This window comes from Terrapene carolina, unplaced genomic scaffold, assembly GCF_002925995.2.
Source record: "Terrapene carolina triunguis isolate 2854851 unplaced genomic scaffold, T_m_triunguis-2.0 Scaffold17, whole genome shotgun sequence".
Taxonomy (NCBI): domain Eukaryota; kingdom Metazoa; phylum Chordata; order Testudines; family Emydidae; genus Terrapene; species Terrapene triunguis.
In genome coordinates, this window is record NW_020664368.1 from 3,298,695 (window position 1) to 3,315,157 (window position 16,463).

Here is a 16,463-nt window from a genome sequence, read left to right on the forward strand (position 1 = left end):
TCAATAGGCAAAGAAAATGTTTCTTCAGACTAATGCTTTGGTCTCTCAACCCTTATGTCTGCCTATAATGGAAATGGGATGGGTAAAACTAATGTTAGAGGAGGGTGGATTTTTAAAAAAATTACTAGCTATCCTGCTTGTTCAATCCCGAACTCCTCTGTGAATAGAAAGTGCTAAAATAATTCCCATGAGGAACTACTTTGAACATCTGCTATCACCATGGATGTAACTACTGTAATGAACTGCTGTGTGTAGACTGTAGGCAGCATGGCGTGGAAAGGATTTTAAAGCGACTCCATCTGAGTAAGAACAAGACTTTGAAATAGCGTAAATTACCTTCCCATTATGCAGACCTAACACCAACTAACATTAATGGGAGTAACCTACACACAGGATAATTAGAGCACTTGGAGTCTCACAGCTATTGAGAACTCTAGCTAAAGTGTGCATAAAGTTAGAGAAAATGTTTAAATTGCTTCATTGTTTAGTTACATTGTGTCTGAAGGTGAAAAGCAAAATGTGCATAGTACTAGAATAGCTGGTAATTGCCCAAATTTACTTTATATATACATATATAGTGCTAATTATATTTTCGGTAGTTATTTTGCAGTTTTCAAGCTTCCACCAGATCATTTTCTTAAAGTATAAAGGATGATACAATCTATTTCCATTCTGTTTCCTAACAATAGGAAGAGGCATTTACCAGAGAATTCAATGTAGTAATAATATTGCTATTATTTACACCTCTACCCCGATATAACGCGACCCGATATAACACAAATTCGGATATAACGCGGTAAAGCAGCACTCCGGGGGGGGGGCGGGGCTGCGCATTCCGGCGGATCAAAGCAAGTTCGATATAACACGGTTTCTCCTATAACGCGGTAAGATTTTTTGGCTCCCGAGGACAGCGTTATATCGGAGTAGAGGTGTATTTATTATCAGAAGTATTTATAAGATGACCATCACTGTGGTATATAAGCACCCCTTACACTAGTGAGAACAAAACCAAGAATGGGGATCATATAGTCAGCCACCATCCAAAGAGGTGCCTGTGTTTTCTTGAGAGAACTCAAGGCAATGATTAGCAGTCACAATAAATGTCAGAGGGTTCAAGACCCTGACATTGATGGAAAACCTGAATGAAGAGGTGCCTTAATGTGGTCAAGCTGGGACTCAGATTTATTTCTTGTAGGATCCAATTCTGGAGGCATGGGCACACCACCAACAATGCCTGCCCCTGACTGTCTTGATCTACACACTAGGAATATATAGTTGAAACTTGCTTTCTGAGAACAGTTGTCATGGTGGGGTATCGGAAAAGATATGTGAGATACTGAATCTGTTTGGGCAGTATAGATACGTGACCAGCGCCTGGAATTTTATTCAGAACTGAGCTGGCAGCCAGTGGAGATTACAGACTCATAGGGTGAGAAGGGACCGCAAGGGTCATCTAATCTAACCCCCTGCCAAGATGCAGGATTTGTTGTGTCTAAACCATCCAAGACAGATGGCTACCCAGCCTCCTTTTGAAAACTTCCAGTGAAGGAGATTCCCAGGGCCGCCCAGAGGATTCAGTGGGCCTGGGGTCTTCGGTGGTGGGTCCCAGGGCAGAAGGACCCCCCGCCGCGGGTCTTCAGGGCACTTCGGCGGTGGGTCCTGGAGCGGAAGGACCCCCTGCCGCCGAATTGCCGCCGAAGACCCGGAGCGGAAGAAGCTCCGGGGGCCCGGGCCCCACGAGAGTTTTCCGGGGCCCCCGGAGCGAGTGAAGGACCCCGCTCCAGGAGCCCCGAAAAACTCTTATGGGGGCCCCTGCGGGGCCCGGGGCCTGGGGCAAATTGCCCCACTTGCCCCCCACTCTGGGCAGCCTTGGAGATTCCCCAGCTTCCCTAGGCAGTCTGTTCCACTGTCCTACTGTTCTTACAGTTAGGAAGATTTTCCAGAATTTAATCTAAGTCTGCCATGCTGTAGTTTGAACCCGTTGCCTCTTGTCCTATCCTCTGTGGCAAGAGAGAACAACTTTTCTTCATCTTTTTTATGCCAGCTTTTTAAGTTTTTGAAGACCCCTATCATGTCCCCCCTTAATCTCCACTTTTCCAAACTAATCATATCCAGTTCCTTCAGCCTTTGCTCATATGGCTGGCATTCCAACCCTTTGATCATCTTTGTTGCATGCCTCTGGATTCTTTCCAGTTTCTCGACACTCTTTCTATACATTGGTGACCAGAACTGGACACAGTACTCCAGCTGAGGCCTCACTAGCACCAAGCAGAGCAATACTATCACCTCCTGTGACTTGCATGCTGTGCCTCTGTCAATGCAACCTAAAATTGCATATATTTTTTTGCAACAGCATTGCATTGCTGACTCATGTTGAGGTTGTGATCCACCACAACTCCCAGATCTTTTTCAGCAGTGCTGATGCCAAGCCAGTTATCCCCCATTCTGTATTTGTTCATTTGTTTTTTCTTCCCTAAGTGTAGCAGCTTACATTTGTCTCTGTTAAATTTCATTTTGTTGTCTACAGCCCAGTTCTGAAGCTTATCAAGATCCTTCTGAATTTTAGCTCTATCCTCCAAAGTGTTGGCAACCCTTCCAGCTTGCTTAGTGTCATCTGCAAATTTGATCAATATGCTCTCTCTTCCTACATCCAGGTCATTAATAAAGATGTTAAATACACTGGACCAAGAACAAATCCCTGTGGAACCCCAATTGAGACCTCCCTCCAATCTTATATCATTCCATTAATAGTTACTCTTTGTTTGGGGTTAACAAATTATGTATCCACTTAATGGCAGTTCCACCAAGCCCACGTTTCTCCAGCTTACATATCAGAATGTCATGTGGGACTGTGTCTAAAACCTTGCTGAAGTCCAGGTATATTATGTCCACTGCATTCCCCCTATCCACCAAACAAGTTACCCTGTCAAAAATGGAAAACAAAATGATTTGGCATGATTTGTTCTTGGTAAATCTATACTGGCTGCCAGTGATTACCCCTTCATCCTCCAGGTATTTGCAAATTGAATGTTTTATACATTGCTTTAATAGCTTCTCAGGTATTGAAGTCAGGCTGACTGGTCTATAGTTCCCCGGCTCCTCCTTTCCCCCCTTTTTAAAGATGGGCACTACGTTAGCCTTCTCTAGTCTTCTTAGACCTCTCCTGTCATCCATGAGTTTGCAAATATTATTGTCAGTGGCTCTGAGATTTCTTCCGCTAATTCCTTCAGTAGCCTCAGGTGAATAGCTTCTGGCCCTGCTGATTTGAATTCATTAAAATTGGTCAGAAGATCTCTGACATGTTCTTTATTTATCCTGATCTGCATGCCTTCTCCTTTATTGTTTATGGTAACTTCACTAGTCATCCGGTCACATGTTATTTTTTGTGAGAAGACTGAAACAAAGTAGGCATTGAGCACCTCTGCTTTCCTATCATCTTCTGTTACTAGCTCACCTTCTCCACTGAGCAGCCCACTCCATCCTTGATCTTTCTTTTTTGTCTGACATATTTATAGAACCCCTTCTCATTGTCTCTAACATCCCTTGCCAGCTGTAACTCATTCTTTGCCTTGGCTTTCCTGATTTTGTCCCTACATATTTGTGCTATTCCCGTGTATATTTCTTTGGGGAAATGCCTCTCCTTCCATTTCCTGTATGTATCCCTTTTGTTTTTTAGATAACTAAAAAGCTCCTTGTGCAGCCACATTGACCTCCTCTGGTTCTTCTTATCTTTCTTCTGCATCAGAATAACTTGATGTTGAGTCTCTAGTAATACATCTTTTAGGAACTGTCAGCCCCCTTCGACTCCTTTTCTTCCTAATTGGTCTTTCCATAGGACCTTGCCTACGATTTCTCTGAGTTGACTGAAATTCTGAAGTCCATAAGCTGTGATGGTTTGGGATGGATGTAAAGAATAAAGTCTACTACCCCATCTTCCTCCACCTCTAAAGTCATTGAGCATGCCATCAACAACCACTGCTTTGAGCTGCTTTCTTCTAACTCCCTCCTGGATTCTCTATAATCTGACTTCTGCCCTCCAGGCCCTCCCCAATTTTGCCCCTCCCCACTGATCTGCTTTTATCTCTCGTTGCATCGCTCGCTGCCCACTTCGTTTTGCCAGCACTAGCTAGAGAGAGGGCCTGATGGGGATGACTGATATTTGTGTACTTCTATCTCCAAACTTTGTGTGCTTTGCTTCTCTGACGGAAAGCTCTTTGGGGCAGGGATTGTGCCTGCTTGCTGCTGTGAGCAGCACCTAGCACATTGTAAATGCTCTAGGATACTCAACTACATAAATAACAATTATAATAGGGGGATTTCTCTACCTTTTTTAATAGCGTGAAATGAAAGTTTGAATACTTACATTGTGAAATTGGGAAGATATGACACTGACATTAGCAGAATCCAGATGCTGTGAGGCTCCAGAACTGTCCCTTTGGCATCCTGCCTGGATAGAACCAATCCTTTAGTTATTACTCTGTTCTGGTCAGTGCTACTGACTCAACAGTGGCAATTACAACTGAGACATTGGCTGAAGTCTTGAGGGCTTACAAAATCCCCCCAAAGTGTAAGACTCATGCAGTGTCTGAAGGTAGGCAAGTGTGCATGTAAGGATCGGCTTCATAATAAGCTTGAGATTCAGAGCAGGCAAATGCTATAAGAAAAACTTAAAAACAAAAACCACCTAGAAAAACCTCTATAGAGAGACACAGGGAAACTCTGGGCTCTCAAGCCCAACCATTTTTTTCCTCAGGAAAATATTGTTTCCACAAACTCTTAAGAAAAACTGCTAACTGTCCATTTTAAATAGAAGCACCACGAGTGAGCCAGACACTAAACACTTGTAGCACTAAGCAATTCAAGTCAAAGAAGGGAACAGTCTTACAGAAGAAAGGGACATCATCAAAAGGTGGACAAACTACTGCTATGATCTATACAACTACTAGACAAATGGAGATCCTAGTGTCTTAGACAGCCCAGATTCAACAGAGGAGGATGACTTTCCAATACTACGTGAAGAAGTGGAGACAGCTGTGGAATCACTCAAGAACGGAAAGGTTACAGGTATTGACAACATCCCAGCCGTACTGATGAAATTCGGAGGAGAAATATTAATAGATGAACTCACCAAGATCTGCAACAAGATCTGGCAGACCGATGATGGACACAGTCACTAATCATCACTTTGCCAAAGAAAGGCAACCTGCAATTATGTCAAAATTACCGGACTATAAGCTTACTTAGCCATCCCAGAAAAGTGATGTTGAAAGTCCTATTGTACAGATTGAAGCCACAAGCGGAGAATATCATCACTGAAGAACAGGCTGGCTTTCATGCTGGAAGAAGTATCACAGAACAGATTTTCAACCTTCGTGTTCTATGTGAGAAGTACTTACAACACCAGCAGGACATCTACCACGTCTTTGTTGACTTCAAGAAGGCGTTTGACAGAGTATGGCACGAAGCACTCTGGGCAACCATGAAGAAGTACAATGTTTGTTGTAAGCTTATTCTTACTATTAAACAACTATATGCCTGGCTTCAGTTCACTGATGACATTGATGGCCTGGCAGGCAGCGAAGATGAACTTGCCAACCTTGTGAAACAATTGGATGAAGCCTCTGCAAAATATGGCATGGAAATCAGTGCAGAGAAAACCAAGTTGATGACAAACAAATGTGATGGGATCAGCTCACATATCACTGTCAGTGGACAAGAGCTGGAGACAGTGAAACAGTTCAAGTATTTGTGGGCAATCATCGCTGATGAAGGATCCAAGGCAGAAATTCAGGCAAGAACTCCGCAAACAACAACAGCAGTGGCAAAGCTAAAGCCAATTTGGAAGAATAAGAACATCTCCCTGGAATCCAAACTGAAACTGCTGCACGCACCGGTCATCTCAATTTTTCTGTATGCGTGCGAGACATGGACCCTTACGGCAGAACTTGAATGGAAAATCCAGGTAGTAGAGCTGAGAAACTTCCCTAAAATCCTGGGCATCTCCTACTTCGACCACATCACTAATGAACAGGTCTGCAACATCATCACCCAATGCGCTGGATTCCTTCTGAAGCCCTCCTGACGACCATGAAGAAGTGCAAGCTGAAGTGGTATGGCCATGTAACAAGATCATCTGGCCTATCCAAGATCATCCTTCAAGGGACAGTACAGGGAAAGAGAAGAAGAGGTAGGCAGAAGAAGAGATGGATTGACAACATAAAAAAGTGGACAGGAATGGACTTTGCGGAGACTCAAGCACTGACACACAATCGTCAGGGGTGGAGACAATTGGTTGATTGCTCATCAATAATGGTGCCCCAATGACCAATGCAATTATGGGAATGGTGATGATGATGATGAATGAGCAATGTAAGACCAAAGTATACAGTTGGTTGGTCGAAATTTCCCAAATTTCAATGTTAATAAAAAATTCAGTTTTCAATGGGAAAAAAAACCAAATTTTTCACTGAAAATTGTTGTGGTTTCCAACCATCTCTAATGATTGGAAATGACCAGTGAAGAGACAGTACTAATACAAAGTGGACATGGTGTCACAGGATATGGCTCATTACACATGGACTCCATTGGCTATTATTACATTTTGGTAAGTCAAATGTAATCAAAATAGCATACCAACTACAATAATAACCATAAACTAACTAATACAACCTGTTCATAAAACACAGAAGTAGAGACATATGGCATAGATGTTAGGATAGTTGACCTGATCCCCTCAAAAGGTAAGAGGATTATTCTTTCTCTTACTGGACATGAGAGGACTTTTCCTCTTATCCCATTACTGCTTACTTTGCTTAAGAGCCTTCAGGGAGGGACCTTGTTAAAGGCTTTCTGCAAGTCCAAGTACATTATATCCACTGGATTACCCATGCTTGTTGACACTCTCAAAGAATTCTTATAAATTGGACATCCTAGCCGACATTCTTAGCTGCTGCACCATGGCAACACACTGAACCACCACTCCTGACCAACAACCTTAATGCTAAAAGCCTACAGATCCACAGCAGCCATACCTCAGGCACATGATTGGTTGGACAGACAGCCTTCTTATTGGATACATGGACTATATAGAGACTACAACAGGAAGAGGAAGCTATCTGAGCAACAGACCATTTCCTGGTTGCTACCTAGACGGCCTTGCCTGATCCTGCCCTGCTGCCTCACCCAGCCCTGCCCTGCTGCCTTGCCTGACCTCGCCTCCCTAACCCACTGCCCCGGCCCCTTGGACTGGCTCTTCCAGCTACTGACCCCTTTTAGAACTCAGACCATTGCCCTGAATTGCCTCTGATAGTGATTGACCTCCTGGCTCCCTGGGGTTGCCCCCTAGCCTGCCTTGGCCACCAGCCATTATTTATTAGGCTGTGTCTACACTGCCACTTTCAGCCCTAAAACTTTAGTTGTTCAGGGGTGTGAAAAAACACCTCCCTGAGCAACAAAAGTTTTAGTACTGAAAGTGGCCGCACTCCCAGCAATAAAGCTACCACCGCTCGTTCAGGGTGGTTTTCTCGCTCTCCCGTCGATAAAGCGTGACTACACTGCCCACATCATAGCGCTGCCACGGCTGCACTGTAATGTGGGCAGTGTAGACATACAACATTTTGATTTGCGTGTGACACACCATGTAATAAAGGTAACAAAATATAAAGTATTTTGTGTGCCCCAGAGAAGTGCTGGTAGGAGACAGAGCTTTATTTCCTGATCCCAATCAATCCTGAGATGGATTGTAAAACGTTAGTATTCTCTGTCCTATGTCAGTATTGTCTTACTGCAGTGGCTATTGCTACAAATCCTAGCCTTTCCAAGATTCTGCAGTGAAAAAGTGGTGAAGCAGTAACAGTCCTTTTTGCTGATGTTTCTGGAAAAGGATCTTCCTCATATAAAGTGTTCATGCTGAAGATAAATCCCTTTTAGCGTCCGCATGTTGTTTTGTAAGGAAACTGACAAAGTTGATTGTCTGTAGATAAAAAGGGTGTTTTCCTATTAATTAATTTGGAAGAGTTATTAAGATTCAATTTTAAGAATTCCTGTCACCTTTTCAGAAATGATCTGAGTTGCTTTAATTTAAGTCCGGTAACAAGGGACAATTTACTGACCATTTATTGTTAAAATCGTGGGATTAATTTACAATTGTTCTAGTGCACCAAATTCAGTGTTATTTCTGTTATTAAAAAGTTAAATGGGTGGGTACTTTCAGTTTATTAATTACAAGTGATTATTTTGTTGTGGTGCAGTTGCATTCTTTAGCTAAAGAAATGAAGGACTTTACCAGCTGTGCCTTCCCATCTTATCTGCTCTTGCTTATTCTGCCCTCTACCCCAAAATTCTGCTGCAGCAGTAATGCTCAATAATAAAACTACGTGTTTGTCTACATCTGCTTTCCTGGTGCTCCTTACACTTAAATGGTCTTCCCAAATCATAGAATATTAGGGTTGGAAAAGACCTCAGGAGGTCATCTAGTCTAATCCCCTGCTCAAAGCAGGACCAACACCCACTAAATCATCCCAGCCAGGGCTTTGTCAAGCCGGGCCTTAAAAACCTCTAAGGATGGAGATTCCACCACCTCCCTAGGTAACCTATTCCAGTGCTTCACCACCCTCCTAGTGAAATAGTGTTTCCTGATATCCAACCTAGACCTCCCACACTGCAACTTGAGACGGTTGCTTCTTGTTCTGTCATCTGCCACCACTGAGAACAGTCTAGCTCCATCCTCTTTGGAATCCCCCTTCAGGTAGTTGAAGGCTGCTATCAAATCTCCCCTCACTCTTCTCTTCTGTAGACTAAATAACCCCAGTTCCCTGAGCCTCTCCTAGTAAGTCATGTGACCCAGCCCCCTAATCATTTTCGATGCCCTCCGCTGGACTCTCTCCAATTTGTCCACATCCCTTCTGTAGTGGGGGGACCAAAACTGGACACAGTACTCCAGGTGTGGCTTCACCAGTGGTGAATAGAGGGGAATAATCACTTCCCTCAATCTGCTGGCAATGCTCCTACTAATACAGCCCAATATGCCGTTGGCCTTCTTGGCAATAAGGGCACACTGCTGACTCATATACAGGTTCTCGTCCACTGTAATCCCCAGGTTCTTTTCTGCAGAACTGCTGCTTAGCCAGTCGGTCCCCAACCTGTAGCAGTGCATGGGATTCTTAAGTGCAGGACTCTGCACTTGTCCTTGTTGAACCTCATCAAATTTCTTTTGACCCAATCCTCCAATTTGTCTCAAGACTCATTGATAGCATGAAGCCTACAAGTAGTTATCTACTATTCACGGCTTGGTAAAGGACCACTGGGAGTAACAAAACAAAGTCCCTCACCAAAGGCTCTTAATCAAAGTAAGCAGTCATGGGATAAGAGGGAAGGTCATCTCATGGATTGGTAACTGGTTAAAAGATAGGAAACAAAGTGTAAGAATAAATGGTCAGTTTTCAGAATGGAGAGAGGTAAATAGTAGTGTCCCCCAGGGATCTGTACTGGGAGCAGTCCTATTCAGTATAATCATAAATTATCTGGAAATAGGGGTAAACAGTGAGGTGGCAAAATTTGCAGATGATACAAAACTACTCAAGATAGTTAAGTCCCAAGCAGACTGCAAAGGGATCTCACAAAACTGGGTGACTGGGCAACAAAATGGTAGATGAAATTCAATATTGACAAATGCAAAGTAATGCACATTGGAAAATATAATCCTAACTATACATATAAAATGAGGGGTCTAAATTAGCTGTTACCACTCAAGAAAGAGATCTTGGAGTCATTGTGGCAGTCAAAAAAGCAAACAGAATGTTGGGAATTGTTAAGAAAGGGATAGATAATAAGACAGAAAATATTATATTACCTCTATATAAATCCATGGTATGCCCACATCTTGGATGCTGTGTGCAGATGTGGTCGCCCCATCTCAAAAAAGATATATCGGAATTGGAAAAGGGTCAGAAAAGGGCAACAAAAATGATTAGGGGTATGGAACAGCTGCCGTATGAGGAGAGATTAATAAGACTGGGACTTTTCAGTTTGGAAAAGAGACGATTGGGGGGGATAGGATAGAGGTCTATAAAATCATGACTGGTGTGGAGAAAGTAAATAAGGAAGTGTTATTTACTCCTTCTCAGAACACAAGAACTAGGGGTCCCCAAATGAAATTAATAGGCAGCGGGTTTAAAACAAACAAAAAGAAATATTTCTTCACACAACACACAGTCAGCCGGTGGAACTCCTTGCCAGAGGATGTTGTGAAGGCCAAGACTATAACAGGGTTCAAAAAAGAACTAGATAAGTTCATGGAGGATATGTCCATCAATGGCTATTAGCCTGGATGGGCAGGGATGGTGTCCCTAGGCTCTGTTTGCCAGAAGCTGGGAATGGGGGACAGGGGATGGATCACTTGATGATTACCTGTTCTATTCATTCCCTCTGGGGCACCTGGCATTGGCCACTGTCAGAAGACAGGATACTGGGTTAGATGGACCTTTGGTCTGACCCAGTACTGTCATTCTTATGTTCTTGTGTTCTTAACAATTTTTAAAACGATTTGGACCCCTCAAGGTATTCTGTGTAATTCATGATCTTACTACTGTTACCCTCATGTTCTCTCCCCCATTTCCTCTTATTGTCTGTGAGATTCATCTGTTGTTCCTTGTCTTCAGTTAGTTTGTAAGCACTTTGGGACCTGGACCATGCCTTTCTATGTATTTGTCCAATGCCTAGAACAATGGGGCAGCAGCCCTGATTGGGACTTCTTGGTACTATTGAATTACAAATAATAATTGAATATTGAGATTCTGCTAAGTGACGAGAACTGTTCGCAAGTATTATAAGCTCCCATGTTTCTAAAAGAACAGAAAGTATGTTGTTTCCTGTGGTAAAGAGTCACTTATAACTGTTCAAACAGTGTGTGTTACTTGATCCTTGCCCAAGAGTTATTCTTAAAACGTTGAAGGTGATAATATACAGCTCAGAATAAAATGTTTAGGCAGGGGGGGTTAGCTGTCTGTGTCAAGTAGCTAAAGATTAATGCAAACTTCACAAGCCTCCTTGTAACTAGCTTCTAATAACTTTGATGCGGATAGCAAATACTCTATAGCATTGCTTATACCTGTCATGTGAATTGGCAACCAGTTTTGTCACTTGCAGGTGATTCTTACAATGTTTAATGGACTCTTGTTCAGCCCACTTGCCAAACAGCAGTCAATAGCATTGCACACTAAGCCTCAAATTCTCTCCCAGGCTCCCAGCTCCAGTAAATGGGCTGAGCGTATGCCCCAGAGAAAGGAGGGAAAGGAGTATTCCACCGGGGCCACATGTCTACACAGCCCACAGCAGTGAGCCTCTGGCTTGTGGCTTGTGGCTCAGGCTGGAGCCTGAGCTCCGAAGACCAGGGCGGGAGTGGGCTTCAGCGTCCGAGCTCCAACCCAAGCTGCAACCTCAAAGCAATGTCTACACAGCTATTTTTATCGCAGTTGTGTGAGCCTGAGTCTGTCGAGCTGGACTCAGAGGCTTGCTGTCACTGCCTGTGTCGACATACCCGCTGGCAGTGGAAATGTCCACAGCTGTTATTCCGGCCAGGATAGGCTGTGAAGCCCTAGCACCTGAACTCCATCAGAGATAACAAGCCAACAGATGTACAGACCCAGTCCCTTCCATCTGTGCAACAGCTTTCGGGGATTTCTCTTGGAACTGGGTTAGGTGATGCACAGGAGATGCACATTCTTCCCGCTGCCTCTCCAAAGCAGTGGAAAAGTACAGTTTCTGTTGCATTAGTGTCCCTTCTGTACCTAACAGAGTGGGAGGTTATCCACTGGTTAAAGCTTCTGTGTGGAAGTCAAGGTTAACCCAGTGGTGGTGCATAGCACTGTGTAATGACTCTAGCTAACCGTAAAGTGATGTCTGTTGGTCAGCATGAATATACTAGTTTATACATTTAGTTGCCTCGGTACACTGAAAAGAAGTGCAAAACCAACATTTGGAAGTTTGGTTCAGGCCTGTCTCTGAATTAGAGGAGCAAATTTTGAAAAATACTTTCGATTGGACTGGAGGTTTGTGTTTGCTTAACCTATTTTTCTCAGATGTAGTTATTTCGTTGTTATGAAAAAAGATTCTATCCTCTTAGTTGCCCATTAGACTCCTCACAACAATTTCTTGAGGATAAATTTTATCATGGAAGAATGATTACATGTTTTTCAAAACAATTTAATTTGATATAACAATACTGTAGCTGCAGCTAAATCTTCCAGAGAGATGCTGTGGAGAAGCCAAATTAGACGCAACAATGAACCTATAGATGTATTTTAATGACTACACTATATTTGCAATAATGTATTTGTATTGTTTGCAAAATAATAGAAATTAATTGGGTCAAAGAAAAGTTTGTCCTGTCAAAAGTAAAGTATTTGTATTGCTAATGATGTATTGAGATCTCCTGTTCAGGCAACAAACTAGTTTGACAAAGATTTTGAGTCATGTTATGTGCGATTACACAGGATACAAGGTACTCTTTATGCAGCAAGGTCTGTTCAAGAGAGGCCTGAAGTGGTGTTAATATATAATTAAGTGGTGATCATATTAATATATTAAGTGGTGTTAAGTGGTGTTAATATATAATTTCTTATCCTCTGGAAAGTAACCATATTGTTACTGTCGATGGCAAATAAAATTCTGTAATATCAAGCTTGAAATCATTTAATCAGCTTTGTGCTCCTATTACAAAATGCGGGTAGAATTTTGGAGGGTTTTTTTTTAATTACAGCTATTTCATAGTGATATCACAGTCCAATAATGAAGATAGTACTGCATCATACTTTGCTAAGCCAAATGACCATTGTTGCTGCCAAATATAAGAACTGTCAAGAGTAAAGTTCTTCTCTAGGACGTTAACAGTATCCCTGAAATAACGGCTGTCACACTTCCCTATGTGTATTTATGCTCAGATAATTTATTTAAATAGTGTTCTTGGTATATGCTTTATAGCCTTCCACATTTTGCTATACAAATTTAGGCTTATATTGCAGACTGTGCAATTCATTTGGCAAATGTAATTTCCATCCCTGCATACTAATCGATTTCTTCACAAACACCTGCTATCAGTTATGGTAATAAAAATGCCATTCTAAATTGAAAAGGGGCCAAATGGAGCTTCCTAAGGAAATGACTTCAGTATCTTTCAATGCGGCTAATGTAGTAATGTTCTTGTACTGCAAAGGTTGGTTGTTGTTGGGGTTTTGTGGGGTGGTTTTTTTTTTTTGAGCATTTGCATTTTATATAATTTTGCTCTATTACATCATTTCTCTGTCTAAATGATTCCTCGTAACCGGGGAATTCGCAGGGAGGCAGGAGTGGAGTTTCCACATTTCCTCTCTTGGGACCAAATCCAAAAAGCTTTACTTAGGCAAAACTCCCTAGCATAACAGGGCCTTAATCCTGACTGGAACCTCTGGGTGCTACCATAGTATAAACAATCACGTCAGTTTCTATAACATTGCTGGGCAAATGCTGTGAAGTCAATAAAGTTTTGCCAATTTAAGAACTTAAGAATTTTGCCTTTGCACTGGATGTCAATTCTTACCTAAAATCTATGTCTAAATGTAGCAGCCAGTCTATGAAGAGTGATTGAAATATAGAGCAACAATTTATGGCCTCATCTCACTAACCTCTTGTTGACTAACCTCTTGTTGACTATGCCCCCATCAAATGGTTAACTGCTAATGTACACAGAACAAAACTGTTTTCAGCACCATTATGCCTTCCCACACTCAGAAATTTCGTGCCTGTTTTCAGAAATGGTGAATCTCTAGTGGAGGTCAGCAGACATTTTTACCTCCATATGTGACTCAGTGGTAAAATGCATACATCTCAGCTCCACTGCAGCTTATGCTATCAGTTGTACCAGTATGACTGCACCATTGCTGAGACACAGGTAAGAAACTGTCAAGAGTAGATACTGCCCTTGTAGAAAAAAATGAATGATTTCCTTGTTACATCAGGGCTCTAGCACACTTTCAGTGTCAAAAATTTGTTCACAGCTAAACTGTTTTCAACACTAGTTTGAGGTGGTGGGGTAGGAAGAGAATCATTGCTCACATCTGTTGTCAGTAATAGGTCATTTTCTGAAGTCTCTCTTAGGGCATTTCTCTTGGGCAGTGGTTCTCAAGCTCTGTCCTTACCGTCAGCACTCTTCTCCCAACCTTTACACATCTGGCCACATCTGTCCTCCCATTTAGAAATATCAGAAAGGCAAGGTTGTCATGACCCCCTAACACCTATTTGCAATTGCCATGCCTGTGCCAACCTCCATTGCAAGAAATCCTGCTTTAGGATATTTATATAAGGCCTTGTCTGCACTAAAGAACTGAACCATTTGTTACTGAACCAGATTAAGTGTAAAGAATTAAGTGTCTCCACACTAGTCATACCAAACTGGTTTGTTTTGCCCCATATCCACACTTGTGCAGTCCTGAACTATTTCATTTGCAATTCCTTTTGTCTCACAATTCACAACTAGCTCCCAGAAGTAGTGCATCCTGGGAGATGTCACTAGGCCACTTACGGCTTGACTAAACAGAAACGCTCAGGAAAGTGAATTAAGATAAATTGAATTAAGGACATTTTGATTCTGAATAAGAGTTTTCCACACAGGAATTAAATGCAATTTAACTAATTCACTTTAATTTCGATGAACTTTCCTGAGTGTCCCCCTGTAGACAAGCCCTTAGTGTACTGTGGGGCATTAATAGGGAGGACTAGTTGAACCATTTCAGCTTGTCTGCGTTCACTCTGGCACTAAACCAGTTGAAATTGAACCAATGAAGCTGTGAGAGTTTATTAGTCCTGCTATTTCTAACGAGCTATAAGACTCTTTGTAAACCATTAGCAGACCATTTGAGATGTTCCTGTGTGTGGTGGACCCGAGAGTGGCGACTCAGACTTGAGCTGCATCCACACTACAAAATGCCTGGGCTCTGACCCACATCTCAGTGGGACTCAGGCTCTGACGCTCCCTCCAGCAGGGTCCGTAGGCCCCAGTCGAGAGGATTTCCTGACCCAAGTCAGACTCATTTCTGTGTGGATGGAAGGGGCGCTGGGGCATGAACCTGAGTCAGAGTTTGGGCTTAGCGTGCTGTGTAGAACCCCAAATGCTCTACAAATGTTCTTAAGGCTTTAACCAGTTTAATTTCTCTAGACCAAACCTAAGAGTGGAGTGTTCACCTTGTATATATTTATGCTGCATCCCCTTTTGTCTGAACAATGCCCTCTATGTTATCTGCCAGCAAATGAGTCATCATATTGATTTTTTTCTGGCATGTTCATTTTCTCATAGCTCTAACAGCCCAAGCTTATGCACTGAAGGAAGAGAATGACAGCCTCCGATGGCAGCTGGATGCTTACAGAAATGAGGTGGAGCTTCTTAAGCAAGAGAAAGGACAACTCTTTCGTACCGAAGAAAGTCTCACAAAGGACCAACAGTTGAAATTCCTGCAGCAGACAATGCAAGGCATGCAGCAGGTACCATGAGTCAATTTTTAATGGCTTATCCCAATAATGTATATGCAAAAGAGGTATTTTTTGTTAGGAAAAAAGCACTGCAAATTTCTGCAGTGCTAAAATCAGTTTTTGTAAGATGCTAAGGGGCCTGACCATGATTTCTTTGCATACTCAAATGCCTGTTGATTTCTGCAGGCTGTTTTGGGTGTATAAGGATGGCAGCATCAGGCCACAGGGATTAAAGACCTGCTGACAAAGGGGATGTCTACACTGCAGTCGGAGGTGTGATTGCAGCATGGGTTGGCCTAGCTCTGCAAGAAGGTAGCATGTTTAAGAAGCCTTTCCCAACCTAACATGGCCAGTACCCCAAAGGCAGCAGGTCAGGTATGGGTCATAGCCCCACCATCCTTAAACAGTTTCAGAGCTGTGCAGTGCGCACAGGGGAGAGAACACACAGTACTACTGCAAAGGCTGTAGTGAGGGCTGCTGTGGCCCAAGCTCCCATGACACTTCTAAAGACACTTGTCCATATCCTCAGCAAATGTAAATTGACATACCACCACTGAAGTCAGTGGCACTAGATTGACTTGCACTAGCTGAGGACCTGGCCTACTGTGACTGAGTCAAACATTATGTCTCTAGAAGCTGCTGCTGGTGTAGTACACCTCCACTTACCCTCTACTGTGGCCAGTGGCTTAAAGCCACAGACTGGCCCTTTATTTCTAAGTATCTTCTGTTTCCAAAAAGTTAATCAGCTCCCACTTCTGATATTATTGTTGGAAGTCATAAATCCCCGCTCTGTGACATTGCAGTTAGTAGTCATTGTGAGGTCTCAGACTTGCGCCTTCTGACCAGGAGTGAGCTTCAGTACAGATCTGTACATGAATAGGGTTACCATATTTCAACAATCAAAAAAGAGGACACGGGGTGCCGCCCTAGCCCCGCCCCCTCCCACTTCCCGCCCCCCTCAGAAT

At 42.8% G+C, this 16,463-nt stretch overlaps 1 protein-coding gene across 3 annotated transcripts in view; it reads left to right on the forward strand.

Moving 5' to 3' along the window:
* Nucleotides 1-16,463, forward strand: part of LOC112103180 (ecto-NOX disulfide-thiol exchanger 1) — a 490,675-nt gene that overhangs the window by 416,885 nt on the left and 57,327 nt on the right. For all 3 annotated transcript variants that reach the window (XM_026650334.1, XM_026650367.2, XM_026650284.2), the window contains one exon: nt 15,326-15,510. In XM_026650334.1, the coding sequence (XP_026506119.1) occupies nt 15,326-15,510 (185 nt within the window). The remainder of the gene's footprint in view (nt 1-15,325; nt 15,511-16,463) is intronic.